The 23,708-nt window shown below is 38.4% G+C and overlaps 1 protein-coding gene across 1 annotated transcript in view; it reads left to right on the plus strand.

Moving 5' to 3' along the window:
- Positions 1-23,708, plus strand: part of kiaa1549la (KIAA1549-like a) — an 83,031-nt gene that overhangs the window by 35,716 nt on the left and 23,607 nt on the right. The window contains exons 7-13 of the mRNA XM_058076707.2: positions 923-1,091; positions 6,590-6,649; positions 8,232-8,392; positions 9,817-9,988; positions 13,257-13,417; positions 16,528-16,563; positions 23,065-23,258. Coding sequence (XP_057932690.2) covers positions 923-1,091; positions 6,590-6,649; positions 8,232-8,392; positions 9,817-9,988; positions 13,257-13,417; positions 16,528-16,563; positions 23,065-23,258 — 953 coding nt within the window. The remainder of the gene's footprint in view (positions 1-922; positions 1,092-6,589; positions 6,650-8,231; positions 8,393-9,816; positions 9,989-13,256; positions 13,418-16,527; positions 16,564-23,064; positions 23,259-23,708) is intronic.

Genomic DNA, 23,708 nt, shown 5'->3' on the forward strand with positions numbered 1-23,708 from the left:
AACGAGATTGCAGATACAAGCAAAATGAAACGACTTTCCTCCGTTGGTTATCTGGACTGAGAAGCTCAGTCATCGGGGAGGGTCTCAGACTAGAGCCGCTTCTCCTTCTCATGTAGAGGAGCCAGTTGAGGTCGCTCGGGTATTTTGTCCGGCGTTTGGGAGAAGGCTCCGGTGCAGACCTAGAACACGCTGTAGGGATTATGTCTCACAACTGGCTTGGAAATGCCTTGAGTCCTCCTGTTGCATCTGGAGGGGGTGGACGGAGACCGCAAAGTCTGGGCTTCCAGACTGAGACCGCTGCAACCCAGACCCAGACCTGGATAACCGGAGAAGAATTGAATGGAATGGAACAAATCTAATTGCACAATGGCAGCATGGTGTCTGGGTCTGGGTTCCCCCAAAACATACATGACCCATAAGAGTGAACTTTGTTTGTTTGTTTGTGCCAGTCAACAATTTTTGTCCTTTGCTATTCTTCCTTCTCTCTTCTTTCCCTATCATCCCTCTGGTTGGCATGAATATACATAGACACGCAAGCAGTGGCAGATATAGGGGGCATTTATAATTCATCATCTAAAATATTTACACACATGGAGCCATCTGATAGGAATTCCTAGTATCATCCACTTTACTGTGGTGATTTAGTTTCACTGTTCCCAAGCAGTACACAGGTTTTATTATGGGAGGGGGAAAACATTCCGAGTGTCATACTGTGTCTGGAGCTCTGTTATGCATTCTTTATGCCCATCATCACCATTTTGTACAATACCATTACATGCTTCTGTAGAAATGTATATATTATACATATAGCCCATTGCAGCCTGTTCATGTATGCAGTTGAATAATGAATTCGACGATTTAAATGATGCATATTTGTACAAGCAATCCGGGCAATTCGATGATCCCTATTTCATTTCACCAGATTCAAAGTGTGTCCCAGGATCTGGGATCTCCATCAGTCTCTCTCGTGTATGTCGTGAAGAATCAGGATGCAGAACTGAATGGAACCATCGCAAGCGGCCTCCTCAACCAGCTGACTGCTGAGCTGGTTGGCTACTTCTTGTTCTACCCGCCGCTGGTTATTGCTGAGCGTACGTAAACACACTGTTTATCATTGGTACTTCTTGTATGTCTGTCTGTCTATCTTTCGAATGTATATTAGGGATGTAAATCTCTTTATTTATATATTTTTAAAACAGAACAAAAGTTTGGTGCATATTTGTTCGGTGCCCCTCTCTGAAAACCAAACCTCAAGCTATTGGTGGATGATGATTTGGTGCTTTTATTTTATACTCAATACATAATAGATAATTTAGATCAGGGGTCTCAAACTCAATTTACTTGGGGGCCACTGGAGCTCGGGTCTGGGTGAGACTGGGCCGCATCAGGTTTTCCCCCAAAAAAACGCATTTATTAAAAACAAAAATTTTTTTAAAACTTCGCTTTGGTTCCAATTTTCTACAAGAAAAGCTCTGATAAAACATTCCACTGTTCTCAAATATCTTACTTTTTATTTTTCTACACAAAATAAGATAAAAATAAATAAACAAATCAAGAATAAAGAAAATCAATCAATCAGTAATACATAAATAAATATAATAATAATAATAAAACGGCAAATAATAAAAACTTAAGAAACCACATATAGTTGCCGGGTAGACAAATTATTTTTTTCAGATTAAAATGAACAAAGCATTATTAGAGCCCTGTAGACATGACAAAACACGACTATAGTCACATTTATACTCTTTTTATTTACAACATATTGCGCAACTGCAGGGTCTTGAGACACATGCTAACTCGCAAACTAGAGAGCTAGCGACCTAAACGGTAGCCTTCAAGTTATTTCCTTTAAACTTAAATAGCCAAAAACTTACCACTTCCACACGGATAGGGAGGATAACTATTAACAGTTATTTAACCTTTAACATGAACATTAATCAAACGTAATAATTTTTTCTGGGTACATGATACCATACAGCATCCATATCAAACTTGTGCGGGCCGCACTAACATTAAACTTTCATATCAAGGCGGGGGCCTCCAACTAGTGTCCTGCGGGCCACATTTTGTTCAATAGAACCGCTCTGTGATTAATGATGCAGACAAGTCCAAACATGGGTTGATCTGAAAAATCTTAAGTAAAATTGATCAAATTAGTAGCAAGGGCGGGTCAAAGTGTGCTGTTTCATTTACACAAAACCACAGAGTGTCCATGTCATCACTTGTGCAGTCTCTTAAAATGTCATTTCCAGGGGACGTAAGCACTGCAGTGGACCCGAACATTTTTTTCTCCACTGCATTTTGATCGAGACAAAATGTCACAGACCAGACATTTAATTCGGTAATATGTATGAAAGGTCACACATTGTTGTGCAACAGAATAAGCTCCACATTATTACTATGTGGCCTCCAGCCACTTTAATTAAAATTGCTGGAGGACATTTCATTGTTCATTCATTACTCAGCTGCGGGCATGAATGCTCAATAATTAATGGTTTCTATCAAAAATAAATAAAAGTGAAGTGCTCGGTAGTCATTTATTTGATGGACCTCATAGCATGCTCTTGGCACTGCGGCACAGTTGATGCATTTATTGCTGATTAATTTCTCATTATTCACAGTGGATTTGAAGAGAAAAAGATCAATTTGTCTGTAAAAGGGTACATTGTTCCGCCAGATGAGCGTTATGTCGTGCCACAAATTGACCAGCAAATTGAAATTTGGGGACAATGGGCAAGTTTGTCTGTTTAAAAAAAAAATCTGTAGAAATACCTGCCAAATCAAATCAACTTTATTTGTATAGCACTTTTCCTGCAAAGACATGCAACACAAAGTGCTTTACAGAATTAAAAACAATTACCACAATTAAAAGGAAAAATAAATACTGAGAAAGCCCCTCCCTTCGACCCTCCATACTAGACACACACACACACACACATAATCACACACAATCACACACAGTAGGGAGACATGGCATGGCACTGAGGATCAAGGAAACGCCACCTTTGGAGCCGTCCACACTGGGAGCAGCACCCGGGCCCCCGACTCCGACAGACGGGCGGACCCCCACATTAAAGGGAGGAACACCCTCGAAGGGACCCAAGGATGGCACCCCCTCAGCAGACCCGACACAGCCCCCAGTGTGGAGGACCCCCGCTGAGGAAATATTGGAGTTAAAAGCTAAAAACTAAAAGCATAAAACAGAACTAAAAAGATAAAAACATAAGAAAAGTTTAAAAATATTAGTTAAAAGCCTGATTAAAAAGGTGTGTCTTTAATCTTTTTTTTTTTTAAATGTCAATAGTCTCTGCAGTCCTGAGGCTCTCCGGCAGGCTGTTCTACAGGTGGGGGCCATAGTGGCTTTTCGGTCTGGGTTTTGGTATTGTTAAAAGGCCAGTGCCGGAGTACCGCAGGGTCCGCGGGGGTTGATATGGTAAAAGCAGATCAGATAAATAAGAAGGTGCAAGGCCGTTAAGACATTTAAAAACCAGTAAGAGAATCTTAAAATCGATACTGAAGCGGACGGGGAGCCAATGTAGCGACTTTAAAACTGGTACCATTGGTACTAAATAGCAGTTACTTATTTATGTTGTTACTTTTACCAGCTTTTTTACATGCACTGTGAGAACAGTTGACTTGGCAATAATAATAATACGTAATTTTTGCCTGAACTCATTTCAATGCCATTATATTAACTTAGTAGAGCATTGATCACCAACCTTTTTGATGATACAAATAATAACATATTATAGTACATAAGCTTAAAGTTTGTTGCCCCTCATAGGTGATTTGATCTGTATTCCACAGCCCGCCCCCCTTAATGCCATCTTTGAGCTTTAAAAGGGCAAACAGCTGCACAGCTTCTATCATCCAAATCATGCCAGAGGCAGTCTGCTGTTCATGGCCCTCGTATGAGCTAATTTTAGCCCGGAAAGATTAGATCAGTATCTGTTTCTGCATTCTGTCAACAACATACAGTACAGGCCCCGAACATCCCCTCCACACTGATATCTTCTAGTCTATATCTTATTCGGCTACGGTTGTATCGTCATACCTCATTTATCGCAGTGAATTGTTTCCACACCCGACTATGATAAGTGAATTTTCGCAAAGTAGGATTCAGTATCAATAAATGTAATATTTAATTTTTTTTTTTCATCATTAGTAAAGCCCTGGGAAATTAAATAACACTCCATAGTCACCTTTACACTCCTATTATTATGCTAATGCTAATGTGTAGGCTATGAGATCACTGCAGGGACACAAGATGGCCGCGCCTTTAAGCATAGAATGCTAGCGAGCTAACTAGTTAGCCTCCAATTTATTAGTCACCCACTCATTTATTGCGGTGAATTGTTTCCAGACCTGACTATGATAAGTGAATTTTCGCAAAGTAGGATTCAATGTTAATAAATTGAATCTTTTCATAGTTTCATAGACTTTCTCAATATGTTTTTTCATCATTAGTAAAGCCCTGGGAAATTAAATAACACTCCATAGTCACCTTTACACTCCTATTATTATGCTAATGCTAATGTGTAGGCTATGAGATCACTGCAGGGACACAAGATGGCCGCGCCTTTAAGCATAGAATGCTAGCGAGCTAACTAGTTAGCCTCCAATTTATTAGTCACCCACTCATTTATTGCAGTGAATTGTTTCCAGACCCGACTATGATAAGTGAATTTTCGCAAAGTAGGATTCAATGTTAATAAATGGAATCTTTTTATAGTTTCATAGACTTTCTTAATATGTTTTTTCATTATTAGTAAAGCCCTGGCAAATTAAATAACACTCCATAGTCACCTTTACACTCCTATTATTCTTTGTTTACACTGCATTGCTAATGCTAATGTACAGGCTATGAGATCACTGCATATAAGACGATCAATCAATCGATACATAGATGGATGGATGGATGGATGGATGGATGGATAGATGGATAGATGGATAGATGGATAGATGGATAGATGGATAGATAGATAGATAGATAGATAGATAGGATCAGATAGATAGATCAGATAGATAGATAGATAGATAGATAGATAGATAGATAGATAGATAGATACGTAGATAGATAGATAGATAGATAGATAGATAGATAGATAGATAGATAGATAGATAGATAGATAGATAGATAGATAGACTCCCTTTATTGTCATTGCACAATAACACAGCAGCGAAACTGCCAACGAAATGTCGTTGCCTGGCTCCCGTATAATAATAAATTATAATAATAACAATGTGGATAATAAATAGATGACATCAAATATGAACAACAATGTACAGCATAAACAGTATATTGCACAAATAATTCAAATAATTTTGACTATGCTCGACATTTAGGGGTTCTGTTGTATTGGATTAGTTTGAGTGTTTTTACAGTTTTACTGCCAAATGCTCCTCTCCAGCAGATGTGGAAAAAATGCACCAAATGACATGTCATGGTTGTGCTTGATGTGTTGGAGACACGGTCAGTGAGTTTTCGTTCGAGGCAAGGTGTCAGTAGACAAAATATCGTTTGACAGATATGGGTTCCACTGCGAGGCTGACAAACCGAGGTAAGGTAAAGTTGGAAATGTTTGGATGGAGAGGATCCAGAGACAAATGGTGGAGAGCGGCTCAGTGATGGGTTCGATGGGGTGTACAGTACGTATATGAACGGGGAAATTGACAGTGGAACTTTGATTAGTTTCATTATCTGTGTTTGCAGCAAGAAATAATAATTCAAGGCAGAATAGAACATTCCTAAAGTGAGTCCGGCCAATTAAAGAACAATTTTAATTGGTTGCAGACACTATATTGTCTGAATATTGAGAGCAGATATACATATTGCCTTTAAAACTGCAGTTATGTATACATATGTTGCATATGTTTTTTAAAGTCAACATGTACTCAAGCAAAGACTTACAATCCAAATATTACTGGTGCTGTATGTCGTTGGCTGAAAATGTCATTTCATTCAACCCGAATAAGATCATTGGTCATTGATGCATGTTCGGTAAGCGCACCAGAGGAAGCGCGCCTCTTTGTTATGACGGACAGACAGAAGCACAGTGGAGCATCCCCACACTGTCACACAGACTCTGATGCTCTTTTATGTGTTCATTCTGAATCTGTATCTCCAGGAATGACACTTCCTCATTCTCATTACAAGAAAGTGAGATGTATTCAGAGACACTCGGAACACCACAAAAGCCTCTTTAGAATGTGTGTGTGTGTGTGTAAAAAAAAAAATCACACTTCAACATTCATGTCGTAACTCTTGATTTGATGTAGATGTACACATTTCTACATTTAAGTGTGCTGGAAAATACATGAAAAACAGGTCTTTGAGAGTCTTTGAACGCAACCCCTCATTGCTCATAATGACACGGTTTAAAGTGTGATTCAAATGTTCTTCTATTGTGTCTTTTAGTTTGATTGACACATTCAGTTCATTTGATTTAATTTTATGTGGGGAAAGCCTTGTCTTGCATTCCACACAATGAAACTGGTATTATTTTTTATGTTATTTTGTGTTCTAACACCAAACACATGAACTAAACCATTAATTGTTAATGTGTTTTTTTTCTTCTCATTCCAGCCCTTGAATACCACAATCTCAACACGTCCACTGCGACCAGAGACTATTGGGTGATAACAGGTAAGCTGTATTATGGTACTGTATATGCACAACATGGATTATGAATGAAAATACTGTAATCATGAGAGGAAATAATGTTTGTATGGGGATGTATTGCTCAATCATGGAGGAATCTCATCACAAAAATTATTGCATTTAAAAATTTGGTGATTAAATAAGCACAAAAGGTAAAAAATGTAATAAAATAAAACTGAAAAAGTAGAATAAAAAAAAAAACATTCATTAATTTATTCATTTTCTACCGCTTATCCTCACAAAGGTCGCGAGGGGTGCTGGAGCCTATCCCAGCTGTCTTCGGGCGAGAGGCGGGGTACACCCTGGACTGGTCGCCAGCCAGTCACAGGGCACATATAGACAAACAACCATTCACACTCACATTCATACCTATGGACAATTCGGAGTCGCCAATTAACCTAGCATGTTTTTGGAATGTGGGAGGAAACCGGAGTACCCGGAGAAAACCCACGCATGCACGGAGAGAACATGCAAACTCCACACAGAGATGGCCGAGGGTGGAATTGAACCCTGGTTTCCTAGCTGTGAGGTCTGCGCGGTAACCACTCGAACGCCGTGCAGCCCTAAAAAAAACAATTAAACTCATTCATTCATTTTTTACCGCTTTTTCCTCACGAGGGTCGCGGGGGGTGCTGGAGCCTATCCCAGAGGCAGGGTACACCCTGGACTGGTCGCCAGCCAATCGCAGGGCACATATAGACAAACAACCATTCACACTCACATTCATACCTATGGACAATTTGGAGTCGCCAATTAACCTAGCATGTTTTTGGAATGTGGGAGGAAACCGGAGTACCCGGAGAAAACCCACGCATGCACGGGGAGAACATGCAAACTCCACACAGAGATGGCCGAGAGTGGAATTGAACCCCGGTCTCATAGCTGTGAGGTCTGCGCGCTAACCACTCGGTCGCTGTGCAGCCCTAAAAAAAAAACAAAAAACAATTAAACTGAATTTGAGAGTGGTGGTGGATATAATCTGGTTTAAACACAATCCTTGGTCATTTTAGCACGAAATACTGAAAGAATCACAATAAAATCTGCTCATCATAACTAAACATGACAGTATAAAAAAGTGATTTGTCCTAACAACCCTCCCCAAGTCATCCAAGGGCTCAATTCCATGCTGGCTCACACTTTTATTTCACTGCAATGTTTGTGTGTAAAAGCTATTGATGTATAATTCACAGGTTGGGCTGAGAGAGAGAGAGAGAGAGAGAGAGAAAGAGAGAGAGAAATCGCTTCACATCAAATTATGGTCGAGTGCGAATGATGCTGAAATGTCTTTCTGCACACTCTTCTGGTTTTCTTCATATGTAGTAGTACTAGTACTCAGTGGCAAAATTGAAGTATCTGCGATATGTCAATACATGAACCGAACTATCTTGTCCAATATTGTCCCCTCCCTTTCTCCCTTCTGTTCATTCTCTTCCTAAATCCTACCTCAATTTACTGTGGTCTCCATATTTTCATTTCCACTGCTTTTTTTTGTTCACACTATCCTCTCTGTGTTCCTGCTGAGTGTTCTTTTTCCTTAAATCCAGTCTTCTCATGCTTTTGCACACAGTGATCCAGGATGTGGACAGATCTTCCCTGGAGGCTAACTACCAGAGCTTTGCCAATTTGATGGAGCAGCGTTTAGCCGAGCTCTTCCATGTGGCTGGCAGGCAGGGCTCGCAAACTTTACGGTCCAGACGTGCAACTACAGTGGGGGCCTACACTGTACAGGTAGGTAATTTTTTTTTTTTCACTGTAAAAAAAAAAAAAAGTGTAAATTATGTATTTTGAAGAGCTGAGAGAACTCATGGATCTGCTCTCTCAAATCCCAGAAGCTTTTCAGCACTTTGCCGAGGCCAGTGGTTCTCAATTATTTACTGTCATGCCACCCCCTCCCAGGGGACAGAAATGTTTTAATGCCCCCCAGATTTGAAATACTATTGCGAAACTCATTCATTCATTCATTTTATACCGCTAATGCTAGAGGATACTGGAGCCTATCCCAGCTGGAGTACACCCTGGAATGATCGCCAGCCAATCACAGGGCACATATAGACTTATATAGGCTGATCTTTAGAATAGAAATAGTGTGGTACTGTCAGGGTGGGCAAGAGGGCTTTTCTTTTTAGTGACCTGCCAACATGTACACATTTATAGTACTCCTATAGTATGTTCTCCATTTTGTTGCATTTTCCTGGTTTCAGTTTCAAATTCAGTCTGTACAGTACAGATAAATTAATCGATATCAGTTTCTGTAATATTTCAAATTAGGGGTGCGCATATAAATTTGTCACAGGGCACATATAGACAAACAACCATTCACACTCACATTCATACCTATGGACAATTTGGAGTCGCCAATTAACCTAGCATGTTTTTGGAATGTGGGAGGAAACCGGAGTACCCGGAGAAAACCCACGCATGCACGGGGAGAACATGCAAACTCCACACAGAGATGGCCGAGAGTGGGATGGATTGAACTCGGGTCTCCTAGCTGTGAGGTCTGTGCGCTAACCACTTGGCCGCTGTGCAGCCCCTATTGTGAAACTCATTCATCATTTATTTTCGACCTCTTTTCCTCAAGGAGGTCGCGGGCGTGCTGGAGCCTATCCCAGCTGTCTTCGGGCGAGAGGCGGGGTACACCCTGGACTGGTCGCCAGCCAATCACAGGGCACATATAGACAAACAACCATTCACACTCACATTCATGCCTATGGACAATTTGGAGTCGCCAATTAACCTAGCATGTTTTTGGAATTTGACCGCCAAGCAGCCTCTATTATGAAACTGATATATTTATTTATCTGTACTGTACAGACTTAACTCGAAAAACTGGCCTAGATAATGGCCTAGACCCAATCACAGGGAATTGGGTGTGCCTGGAGTCGAGCTGTGGGTGGAATAAATTAAAACAGACCGTTTTTTGAAATCCAAGGAAATACAGCTGGAATAGGTGTAGATTCTGGAAGCTCAAAAAAGCTTTCTGTGTGGGTTAATGTGTGTAGCTGCTCTATAGGAGTCCACAACTCAATGCAAAGGCCTGAAAAGTGATTTTGAAATGATTCTAGCATGACATACAGCATTTTAGCATGAGACCAATGACAAGAAGTCTTCACAAAGCTTTTCACTGAAGGCCTCCCCTTGTCTTTTCTCAGATGGTGAGCATGCGTCGGCTTCCTGGTCCCAAGAACCCAGCAGAGATGACATATTATGCCCAGTTGAATGGATCCCCGATCACTGGAACAACTGCCGCCAAGACACTGAGCAGTTTGGACTCCCAGACCATGGCTCTGACTCTGGGATACTTTGTACAAGTGCAGGCTGAACGTAAGCTTGTTTCCACCAATTTTATTCAATTTATATGATTTTATAAATTATCCACAAATATAAAAACTGAACATATTTTCGAGATTCTATAAAAATGTTTAATTGCATGCCCGTTGATTTAGATTAATCACCCTCCACTTTCAAGATGGAACCCACCATGGCTACCTCAGTTTTGCATATCAAACAGTAGCGAGAAGATGCAGTGTTTCTAACAAATTCTGAATTAATAAAACATGAACATACACAGATGGAGAGGAGGAGAGATTAACTCAATTTATCCTGGGACCTCCCTAAGTCTAGGCATTTAGTAGCAGAACTAAAGCCCAGGACACATGAATCGGAATAATCAGAATAAATTAAAACAGACCGTTTTTTGAAATCCAAGGAAATACAAACTGGAATAGGTGTAGATTCTGGAAACTCTAGAAAGCTTTCTGTGCGGGTTATTGTGTGTAGCTGCTCTATAGGAGTCCACAACTCAATGCAAAGGCCCGAAAAGTGACTTTGAAATGATTCTAGCATGACATACAGCATTTTAGCACTAGACCAATGACAAGTCAGCATTTAGTAGCAGAACTAAAGCCCAGGACACATGAAGATAATCGGAATAAATTAAAACAGACGTTTTTTTGAAATCCAAGGAACTACAACTGGAATAGGTGTAGATTCTGGAAGCTCGAGAAAGCTTTCTGTGCGGGTTATTGTGTGTAGCTGCTCTATAGGAGTCCACAACTCAATGCAAAGGCCCGGAAAGTGATTTTGAAATGATTCTAGCATGATATATAGCATTGTAGCACTAGACCAGGGGTCGGCAACCTTTACTATGAAAAGAGCCATTTTACCCAATGCCCACTGAAGAAAAATAGCCTGGAGCCGCAAAACATATAGTATGTTTAAAACAACATTGGAGGGAATTTGGGGGTATCAAAGTAGTTCAGATAAGAAAAGACGAGTTGGAGTACTCTTGCTAGTTTTGGAGATAAACTTACATAAATGTATGTGTAAACTACTGTAAACGTAAAAACAAGTTCCCATGCCGCTGTTTTTAAATTATCTCGAATTTATTTTTTAGATTTGTAGGTAAGTATTACTTGTTTTTCTTCATGTACTGAACTGGATAGCAGTCAGAACTCACTCAGGATGCATTCATGGTCTCAGACAAAGTTGGATTTTTTAAAACTCATTACAAAAGACGTGCATTTTCCCCACTCGGGTGTTAAAAATATTCAAGCATCGCAAAGGGAGCCACAATAAAGAGGCTGAAGAGCCACATGCGGCTCTGGAGCCGCAGGTTGCTGACCCCTGCACTAGACCAATGACAACCAATGTCTGGCTCCACTTAATTGGGTCCAAGGAAAATTTGTACACAAAACGTGTTTGGACGTGTGTCAACTTTCTTGCCTTTTCTAATTAGCCTGTCCTAATTAGCAAAGACCTCCAGTCTCCACAGAGAGACAGCGAGGGGTAGAATATGTTGGAGGATGAAAGATCTGTAAATGTCAAACTGTGGCTACATGGTGCAAAACAGCATCCTGCAGTACCTGGTTTCACTACTCATTACTCTGGACTTGCCCTGAGGATGACATTGAATTTTCTGGAACATTCAAATGTATTCATTAATTCTGAAGTAGTGCTCAAGGAGGTGAAGACTAAAATGCATCCCAAAACACTATCCATCTATTTTTTTTGCAGCTTATGCAGTTTAGAGATATGGGGGAACTGTTGTTGATTGCCAGTCAGTTGCAGTGATGACATGTAGATGGAACCATTCACATTGTTTTTTGGGGCTGTGGAAGAAAAATAAAGTAGTCAGTTGAAATTAAAATGGGATCAAATCAGAAAGGCTGATTCCAAATGATTGTTTGTTCCCCCTTTTCTGGTTTGACATGGATCTAATTGTAAATCTTCTCCTCTACATCCTCTACATCCTCCCACTTGGTAATATCATCCGTCGTCATGGCCTCAATTTCCACAGCTACGCCGATGATATTCAGCTTTACATCTCCACCACCCCCATCAACTCCAACATCTACACAACATCCTCACCAACTACTTAACTGGCATCAAAACCTGGATGGAACACAATTTCCTCAAATTTAATAGTGACAAAACAGATATTATCATCATTGGTCCCAAAAACATCTTAACATCCACCCATTACTTCTGTCCCAAACTCGACAGTGCCGCCCTCATCCGCAACCTCGGCATCCTTCAAACCCCACGACAAAAAATTAACCCGGACAGCATTTTTTCATGGTATCATCATCAGGTATCATCTCTTAAGTTAACAGGTCGGTGTATTAAATCAGCTATAAAATACACTAAAAACAATAAGTTACCATTAAATTTGCTTCTCATGTCTTGGTTACCTTCTTAGGTTTCCTCATCCATAAAAATGTTGGTTTTAATACTTTTGGTGTGGGCATGTAGGCCTTTTTTTGTCACTATACCCCTCAATTTCAATTTCCAAAAATGGTAAAATGAACGTCAAAAGAATCATATTAATAAATTGAAGGTTCTTTTGTTATCTGGCTATTACTGAGGGCTATAGAACATATCTCTTAAATCAATTAGTTTGATTTATTTTCTCATTTTAGTATTAATCACTAAAGAAACATCTATGGTGTTTGGGTGAATTTTGACCCATGTATATTAATATCAAGAAAAGGTAGAAAAAGTTATTGTTTTCAGTTACAGAACTTTAGTATAAACTGAAATAAAAAAAAAACAGAACAGGTCCAGATCTTGGTTCACTGTACTTCTGGCCATTCTTTCCATGATCCAAATTGTGAATGTGAAATCACCTATGGACAATTTGGAGTCGCCAATTAACCTAGCATGTTTTTGGAATGTGGGAGGAAACCGGAGTACCCGGAGAAAACCCACGCATGCACGGGGAGAACATGCAAACTCCACACAGAGATGGCTGAGGGTGGAATTGAACCCTGGTCTCCTAGCTGTGAGGTCTGCGCACTAACCACTAGACCGCCGTGCCGCCCCGTTTTACATTTTAATGCATAAAAAGAATCACATCACATTTGTTTATTGCATCTATTATTATTATTATTATTATTATTATTATTATTATTATTATTATTATTATTATTATTATTATTATTATTATTATTATTATTATTATTATTATTATTATTATTATTATCATTATTATTATTATTATCATTATTATTATTATTATTATTATTATTATTATTATTATTATTATTATTATTATTATAAATCCTAACAGAGGGTCCTTATTTGTGTGCAGCTGTGGTGAAGATACGGCAGAGCAACCTGTGGATCATGGCCGTTCTCACACCTCTATTCTTGTTGATGGTGGTCATTGGAATGGTGGTCTTCATCCTTTGCAAAAGGAACCGGGTCATCTTCAAAGCCGGTGCCTTCAGAACCTTCAAGAGTCGCACCAAAGTAAGGCGGACATTTTTATTCCACTGAACCTTCAATGTTTCATCTGCTATTTCCGAAAATCTCACCCTTTGACGAAATGACGAAATGACACTCAGGCTCTTTTAACCTCACTTTCACTCAAGCTATAAACATTTTTGATTGGATTACGTAACAAGGATGTGTGACACTTCTTAGAACTGATCGTGTTAAGTTGTCCCTTCAGGACTAGAAAATTGAATCCCATCTGTGTGGGTCTGGCTCATTTATTTTCTCGCTGTCCAATAGCCCTTGGTCATTGCTAATCATGCATGCTGCAAAGACTAATGGGCGGAGAGGAGACAACTGAGGATGACTGCACTGGAAGGGATCCTTTGGGTTATATTTGCCCTTTAAAATTATAGCATTCACAGACACTAATTTGAGGTTAAACACATTTTTTTTAAAGCGTTTGTGCTTTATAGGTTCCACAGATTAGTTCAACTTGCCTATATATGCAGTTTTTTAGGCCACAGTACAATACAATGACCATTTATATTTATCCATTCATCCATTTTCTATAATGCTTGTCTTCATTAAGGTCGTGAGTGAGCTGGAGCCTACCCCAGCTGACTTCAGACAATAGGTCAGCCGGTCAATCGCAGGGCAAATGTAGAAAAACAACTATGTACACTTATATTCATATGTACAAACAATGTAGAGTCTGTAGTTAACACAGTGCTTCTCAACTAGTGGGGTGAGACCCCCTGGTGGGACATGGGGAACTGTGGGGGGGGGACGTGAGAGGCTTTCATTTCAGTGCAGACCTACCAACACATTTTTTTGTAGTCGTCAACCTGCAATTTGAATATGCTTGTTTGATCTTCCATTTTGTTGCATTTATAAATATTATAATTTTTATTTCATAAATAAATATTATCAGTTTCTCTTGTATTTCTAATCAACGGGCATGTTTCTTGATTTCGGAAAACCCACACATGCACCAATAGCAATTTGGACCAGGTTCTCCACGACGTGTGTGGTAGACAATTAATTAATCAGTTAATCACCATGCCATTGTGCTGCATAAAGCTATCATAATGAAAAGCATCGAAATTTTGTGAGCGTTTCAAAATTTCCAAAATTTGGAAAAACATTCATCATACGTTCTTTGGGAAGTTCTGACCCCTTGATAATAAAACTTTGGAATTTAGAACTGTGGAAAAACCTAATAATAATTAATAAATAATTATAATAATTAAAATAATTAATAAATAACAATTACATAAAATAATAATAAATTTAAAAAAGTAAAAAAAAACTTAAACTATATTAGGAAAGCAGGAAGTGAACAAATGTAACAGTTACTGATTGTAAAAGTACTAGGTCCTTTGTGTGTTTTCGTGCTATGTTGCGCATCAATCAAATGTCAGACAATGCGCATCGGGCACAATGCACAATATTTATATTATATTAGGAAAGCAGGAAGTGAACAAATGTAACAGTTACTGATTGTAAAAGTACCAGATGGAGGGGTGGGATTTAATAAGCTTTGCTTCTTCCTACTCCTTTTGGACATGTGGAACTGTGAACTGATTATGGGATGCATTCAATTCAACTTGATGCATGTTCAAATGAAATAAAACCATTACCATATTACCATATTTTGGGCCACCACAAGCTCTGAAACGTCTTAGTAGTAATAGTTTAGTATTTAGTAACTATGTATTCTGGCAATTATCAAAGGGGGGAAAGTTTTGGAACCGCAATTGAATTGTTTTACGCACACTATAAACCAGGGGTGGGCAAACTTTTTGACTCGCGGGCCGCATTGATATGACAAAATTTACGGGGGGGGGGGGGGGGGGCAGACTATATATTTTACACGTAACAGTCCACCTGGTATTATTGTATCTGTAAAATTGTCATGCAATCTGCTATTATTATTTATATTTTATAAATTAATATTAAATATTTTAAAAATAATAAAATATTATAATAATTACAATAAAATTAAAATAATAATTATTATATTATTATTATGTAAAATATGCAAATATAACAATATTATTATATATAGTTAATATAATAATTAGCATTAATATAATAATTATAATAATCATAATAGTTCTAATAATAATTATAATAATCTAATAATAATCTAATAATAATAATAATTTTTATTATTATTATTATGTGCTTGTGTCCCTTTTTTCAGGAACACTTTGTAAACAACAGACCATGTCAAAAAACTAAATTGATAAAACCATCAAAAGGTTGGCTCAGGCCATGATGCCAGGTTGTATGTTGAGTTTAAATGAAATACTTTGGAAAGATTGGGCGGGCCGTATTCAAACACTTGGCGGGCCGGATGTGGCCCCCGGGCCGTAGTTTGCCCACCCCTGCTATAAACCTTGCAACTCAATTCACCCTGTGTTTCCAGTGTCACTTGTCACTCAGCGGGTGCTTTTTTTTTTTTTAAATCCCCTTCAACATAAATGATTAGTTATGGGACACTCTATTCACTCTATTAACTGAAAAAAACCCTAACCAGAGCGGATGATAACCAAGGTTCCAGTGTATTTTAAGCACAACACCAATTTACAAACATGTCATCTGTATGGAATGGAATGGGATGGCCTTTATTGTCATTATACAAGATGTACAACGAGATTGGAGAGCTTCTCCTTTCAGTGCAGTAGTCAAGTTAAAAAAAGTATATAAAAGTAGAGTAAAAAAGACAAGATATATACACAAGATATATACAAGATATCCAAAATATACACATAGTATTGCACAGGAGCATATGCAGGAGCAGATATATTAATTTTAGTGCAATGATAAATGGTTCATAGTGCAAATAATGACTGGTGTATACAGATGAGTAAAGTCACATATGAGTGAGTGTATTGTATTGTATTGACTCATCATATGATATATGAAAATATATCATTGTATTGTACAAACTCAAGATACCACTCGATACAAACATCATGAATAACCGAAAACCCAAGATGGATGCCCACTCAAATTCTTCCATCATGCCTTTCACCCACCCACACAGTCCATCCTATTTCTTTCTTTTTTGTTTTATTCTCTTCTAAATTGTATTAACCCCTTCTTGACCTTTTGCCTTTGACTTTTTCCCTGTTCAGACCTCGTATCGGCGGGAGGGCAGTTACCACCACCAGGTACTGTCTAAGACGCGGCTTTGGTGGATTAGTGCATTGCTACTTTTATGTGCTGCTTTTGTCAAGTCATGTACGGTGGCGCCTGTTTTTATCAACATAACATCATTCATCCAGATTATTATGAAGTGTAAGAGATGCGGGAAGTGGCATGAGGATATGTGAAAGTGGAACTAATAGGAGTGTAAAATTCCTTGCCTGTTCCTGAAGATTTAATGTTATTCGGTTAGAGTCAACTGGCTGGGTTAAACACATCATCTGTAAAAGCAGCCTAATCGGTTTAATTCTAACTGCCAGCAGCCTTTCTTTTACTGAGACTCATGAACATGAACAAGGGAAAAGTGACACAAAAAAGAAGAAGTGAAAGAAATTTGTTTCACTGGCTCAGATTGAAGGTTACAGACTTGGAGATAAGTGGTTTCCAATCAAGCAGTCATGCTATTGTTCATCAGACTGAAGTGCGGCAGCTTGTTTATGGGTTTTTAACCCATGTTCTGATGTGAGATTGATCGGTGAAGTACACCCAAGAGAACCTGACAATCTTGGGAAACCACTTAAAATGATGGTATTATTGTACATATCTGATTTGACGTTTCTCTGGACCATCTGCTACAGTAAAACATAACCATAGACTGTGTATGGCACAATTTATAGTGCAGTTTTACCTTTTAAAAAAAGGCCAGTAAGGATAATTCATAATGGCGCCTACAGAGAACATACTAACTCCTTATTTCTAAAATCGCAAATACATTTTCAGGTTTCTTTCTTTTTCCGGATCAATCAAAATCAATCAGAAATCACACCACACTTTTTATTGCTCTCTGGTTCTACCATATCTTACTTATTGTGTGGAAATATGGGCTAATAACTATAAAAGCAATCTTCACTCACTAAATGTACTGCAAAAAAAGGACAGTAAGGATAATTCATAATGACGCCTACAGAGAACATACTAACTCCTTATTTCTAAAATCACAAATACTTCAACTTGCTGATATAACCACTACAAAGTGGTATTTTCCACGACAAGCTAGACTTCAGTATAACTTATGAAAGTATAATCCATTGAATATGTAAAGTAAAAAAGTTTTAAAGTAAAGTCACACAGTTTTTCAAAAATTAATTTAAAAAAATGATCGCTGATTCATGGTTTTGTATTTTTAGTTTACAATTTTTAAAGAACAAAATAATATGTAGTGTTCTGGCTAGAAGGCATCAATAATGTTTCATTATTGAAACGTACCATTAGATTGAAAATAACTTTTCCACCCATTCAGTGTGGAAGTGGTAAGCTCCTTTATCTTTCTTTCCAACTCTGTTTTAAACAGGGACGACTGTATTCAACTAACATGACCGTTGTGTCATTTGAAGCAAAACAGCTAATTTTATTTTGCCCATTATGTCATTGCCGTGTATCGGTACATGATTAAAAAAAATATATATTAGGAAAGCAGGAAGTGAACAAATGTAACAGTTACTGATTGTAAAAGTACCAGGGTCCGTTGTGTGTTTTCGTGCTATGTTGCGCATCAATCAAATGTCACACAATGCGCATCGGGCACAGTGCACGATATTTCCTGTTTGTGTTTGCTAATAGCTATGTATTGAACGGGTTAAATGAGCCTACATTATGGATTTATTGATCATACGTCAGACATGCGGACCACTTTAACACCGTGACTCTATATATATGGATCCGTTAAAGGTATAAGAGTTTTAGAGTCCCATGTGTGCACCAAAGGGTATGCAATGCATTTGTTAGTACACGAATTTAGCATTTTGTTTGTTTGTTTGGTGCAGCCTCTTGTCATCAGGCCGCGTTCTGTGCATGCAGCATGAATCTTTATGACTGCTGCTACATAAAGGAAAAAATGCTCAGGAAAATAAGTATTTTTTTTTATAATGCAAGTGTTGATTGGTTGTTATCTCAGCCACTTAACATTTTAGTAATGGTCACACTGTATTTTCTCTCCATTCAAGAGATGCACAAATACAATGATCAAAATTAAATACACATCGTGATGGAAAGAGACACACAACAACAACTGTCACGTGTCTTTTTTTCCAAGGTTACAGCCATCCACTATGCATGACATCCCTTACACAATCAATGCATGATGATGCATCCACAAATGCCAATGATCAGTACTTAATGGCTTCTCTGTGACACAGCATGTCCTCCCAGCACGCCATACCGTGTCTAATGTTTGCTTTCTATCGCTCTATATGCAATCGAGTTGACCTTCAATTCGCCCTGATTTGGAAATAACGTTTTCCCATATCAAATTGTCCTCTTTCGACACTTTGCAGTTGCGAATTTCACCGCTTAACTCTATCATGGTTTAAAAAATATGTTAATATAGTCTAGTATTAGTCAGAACCTATGCAGGTTCAAGCATAAATTTGCATTTTCAAGCATACAAATGGGTACATGAACTAAAAGACAAATATAAGGAATTCTGGCACAATAAATCCAATACAGTTTTTACCAATTGCTTATACCCGAAAAGCGAATGCTTCAAAACAAAGCTTCAAAACTATAGCTAAAACCCAATGCAACACAATACCTTAAACACATTTTCTACTTTGCACAGTTGTGTATACTACAATTTATAGTGCAGTTTTACCTTTTATCAATCGGGAAAAACACAAGCTTCCGATGTCACTTCCTTACCACCACTCTATCTGCTCCCCAAGAGAACATATTTATAGCAATTACGTCTTAAATTGATTATTTTCTGTTATTAAGTCTACTATATTGGGTAATATGAGTATTCGTCAGGAAGGACTCAAGCCAAAAATCAGTATGCAGATTAAAAATATCCGTTGTGGCGACCTCGTAATCAGGGAAAAAGCCAAAAGAAAAAAAACAAAAATGAGTGTAAAGGTGACAATTATTTCCAGGATAAAGGGCTGATCTAATGTTAAAAAAGTGTTCTCTATGTTCTATAATGACAAATATATTCCATTTAAAAATAAATAACCGTATGGGTCAGGTCTGAAAACAATTAATTACGATTATTGTAATTGGAAATACAATTCTAGACAAACATAGACCAGTGAAAAATGTACAGTAGCTGCTTATGCTTGGTAAATACGAACATAAAAACTAAAAGCATGTCCATTATGTTCTTCTTTTATTCTTCTTGTCGAGCTAACGTCCCTCGCCATATTTCATTGACCAGCTGGGACTGTTGCTGCTTTGCTTTGTCTCATTCTGTTCCATAATCCAGTTTTACGGCCATCGCTACAGTTCCCTCTCTACCTTTTTGTAGAAACCATAACAAAGCAAAACCTAAGCTAATTGTTTAGATCAGGGGTCTCAAACACGAGGCCCCCGCCTTGATATGAAAGTTTAATGTTAGTGCGGCCCACGCAAGTTTGATATGGATGCTGTATGGTATCATGTACCCAGAAAAAATTATTACGTTTGATTAATGTTCATGTTAAAGGTTAAATAACTGTTAATAGTTATCCTCCCTATCCGTGTGGAAGTGGTAAGTTTTTGGTTATTTAAGTTTAAAGGAAATAACTTGAAGGCTACCGTTTTGGGTCGCTAGCTCTCTAGTTTGCGAGTTAGCATGTGTCTCAAGACCCTGCAGTTGCGCAATATGTTGTAAATAAAAAGAGTATAAATGTGACTATAGTCGTGTTTTGTCATGTCTACAGGGCTCTAATAATGCTTTGTTAATTTTAATCTGAAAAAAATTATTTGTCTACCCACCAACGATTTTTGTTTATTATTATTATTATTATTATTATTATTATTATTATTATTATTATTATTATTATTATTATTATTATTATTATTATATTTGTTTATTTATTACTGATTGATTGATTTTCTTTATTCTTGATTTGTTTATTTATTTTTCATCTTATTTTGTGTAGAAAAATAAAAAGTAAGATATTTGAGAACAGTGGAATGTTTTATCAGAGCTTTTCTTGTAGAAAATTAGAACCAAAGCAAAGTTTTAAAAAAAAAATATTTTTTTTTAATACATTTTTTTTGGAAAACCTGATGCGGCCCAGTCTCACCCAGACCCTAGCTCCAGTGGCCTCCAAGTAAATTGAGTTTGAGACCCCTGGTTTAGATGGTCGAAGTCTTTTTCGATACCATTGAACTTACATCCCACTCACACAAAGCGCCACTCGCTCGTATCATGTAAACAGTAGTGGACATCAGCCGAATGTTATGTTTTCCACTCTCAATGTATTTTTCACAACTGCCACTCGTCGTCACTTAAGCTGCTAGAGTGCAAACACACTCAACCCCAGTCTGTACATTCATGCCATGGTGAGTACCGCTCTCATCATTGTGTGCATGTCAACATGAGCGTGTATCAATTTCCCTGACACTCAGCCATGTGTTTTTTAGGCTTGCTTATGGGCACAATGGTTTGTAGTACGGATACATTATTAACAATACTGTCAGCCCGATGCCCACTCTGCTTAACCTCACATGCACTCAGGATTTAGTATGCATCATCAAATACTTTAGGCAGCACATTTTAGAGACACTCAAAATAGAAAGGAGGCACAAATCTGGGATTCGTCTTGCTTTGTTGTGCAACATAAAAATGATCTAACGCTCCCTTTCTTTTTCTCCTACACCTCTGGATGCTACAAGTACAGAGAATGTAGGAGCGTAAAAAATGTCTGTTTGTTTGGGGAAAGGCTTTTTTTCCTCTTTGTTCTTTTTATGCCCATACGCTTACCTGATTTCTAAAACGCTGCATTATGTGTTTTCCCTTATTTGAATATATCTGATATGTGGTTTGGGAATTTCAGTCATTCATTCATTTTCTATGTTTTTCATTTTCTAAGCCAATCACAGGGCACATATAGACAAACAACCATTCACACTCACATTCATACCTATGGACAATTTGGAGTTGCCTATTAACCTAGCATGCATGTCGGGTTTTGTGATCGGCTTTGAAAGGCATTAATCGGCCTATGCCGATCAAATTTTTTTAAATGGAAATTGTCTGTATGTATGCATAGGAACAACCTTCTCAAATAGTATGGTACTGTCAGGGTGGGCAAGAGGGCTTTTACTTTTAGTGACCTGCCAACATGTACACATTTATAGTACTCCTGAATCCGCTTGTATGTTCTCCATTTTTTTTGCATTTTCCTGGTTTCAGTTTCAAATTCAGTCTGTATAGTACAGATAAATGAATAGATATCAGTTTCCGTAATATTTCAAATTGGGGGTGCGCATATAAATCTGTCACAGGGCACATATAGACAAACAACCATTCACACTCACATTCATACCTATGGACAATTTGGAGTCGCTAATTAACCTAGCATGTTTTTGGAATGTGGGAGGAAACCGGGGAAAACATGCAAACTCCACACAAAGATAGCCAAGAGTGGAATTGAACTCGGGTCTCCTACCTGTGATCCGTCATCCGTCGTGTAGCCTTGCACAAATTCAAACAACAAAAAATGTGTTTTGCTGTGACAAATCTTAAGTAACTTTGATCAGAACGAGTGACACCGGGAACACCGAGTCCCCGGATGCAAACTCCACACAGAGATGGCCGAGGGTGGAATTGAACCCTGGTCACCTAGCTGTGAGGACTGCGCGCTAACCACTCGGCCGCCGTGCAGCCCGGTTTGGGAATTTGCAACATTATTTTATGACACATGATAATTACTTCTTGGGAAGTTTAAACAACAATTGTTGTGGTATTGTTTTTGCTAGATGTTCCATGCATTGTCATTAAGGTTATACATGGTTCAGTACGTCTTACATTCGAAGTCAGCATTATCTGCCATTCCATTGACTGATTTTTTTTTTATTTATTTTTTTTTACCACAAATCTTGTGTCTGTTCAGTGACATTTATCCTTGCTTGTCTTTTCGCCGTGGCTAAAGGAGCTTCTGAGCTAGAGAGCTCTCTCAGGGGACCGACTGGAGTGCTCTCTGCTTGTGTTTTTCCAAGAAAAACCACTCAAGAACTACACTGAACTATGTGAATGCGGGACGTGATAAGCAGAACTGAAGCCAGTCATCCTGTTTCAAGAAAATAAACTAAGCCTTTTCAGCCACGGTGATGTGGGGGGGGGGGGGGGGGGGGCACACCTGACAGAGCATGCATCTCCATAATGTGTGCCTCATATGAAGTTTCTTACTTATAAATTATAAACAAAGTAGGGATCATTAGCTACTATATCATCCTTCATAATATGTCCGGTATATCCATCTGCATGTCCCAGTATTCTTGTTATGTTTTCTTAAATGGCTTTATTACGCAATGAAGAATCATGTTCAACCAGATCTTAAAAAAAATGATAAGAGGTTTCTATATGCTTCTATATTTGCATGAAACCAAATGGTACATAACATTTGTATATTCTTGTGCTTTGATGGTTACATTTTCCAATGCAATGCAATTCTAATGTGTCTTCTGCCTGTGCTTTGCAATTAGGATAGAAAATAACGGAATTGTGTTTACCTTCAGATAAATTCATTCATTTGTGTTTCCACCAGCCTGTGCAGGGTTTCGATTACGCCAAGAAGCACATGGGTCGGACTGGTGATGAAGCCATTTCTTTAAATAAGGAGACATTGGTTCTTGGACTTCCCGTGCGAGATGCCCCGCTGTCTATGTCATTGGATAAGAAGGTCTACCAGGATGGGACTGCCAACAAGAGGCCACCGTCTGCAGACATACACAAAGGAGGGTGAGATAACAACTGTCCTCTTGATTCACATATTGTTATCAGCTCGTGTCACTGATTGTGACACAGTTACAAAATCCAAAAGTCTTTTGGCACAAGCAGGAGAGAAGCCTCCAGTAAGCAGAGAAGATTCTAACAGATTGATGTGATCTGAAGATAAGTCCTGTGTTAACAACAAGCTGTCTCCAGACACTTTGACAGCAAAACACAGTCATTTAGTGGATTTAGAGGATGGAAATTATTTGATTTTCAGATCTGGTTACTGTAATAATGTGTGTGTGTGTGTGTGTACAAAGGTAAACAATTTACTGTTTGGCTGAACCCTGTAGAATTGGGGGAAAGTTGGGTTCAGCCCCCCATTTTAGTGAAATACTATTTAGAAGTAGGTATTTGGCTGGTATTTACCTCAGGGGTCTCAAACTCACTGGAGCCCACTGGAGCTCGGGTCTGGGT

This window comes from Doryrhamphus excisus, linkage group LG1 (genome assembly GCF_037039965.1).
Source record: "Doryrhamphus excisus strain RoL-2023G ecotype Guam linkage group LG1, RoL_Dexc_Guam_v1.1, whole genome shotgun sequence".
Lineage (NCBI taxonomy): Eukaryota > Metazoa > Chordata > Actinopteri > Syngnathiformes > Syngnathidae > Doryrhamphus > Doryrhamphus excisus.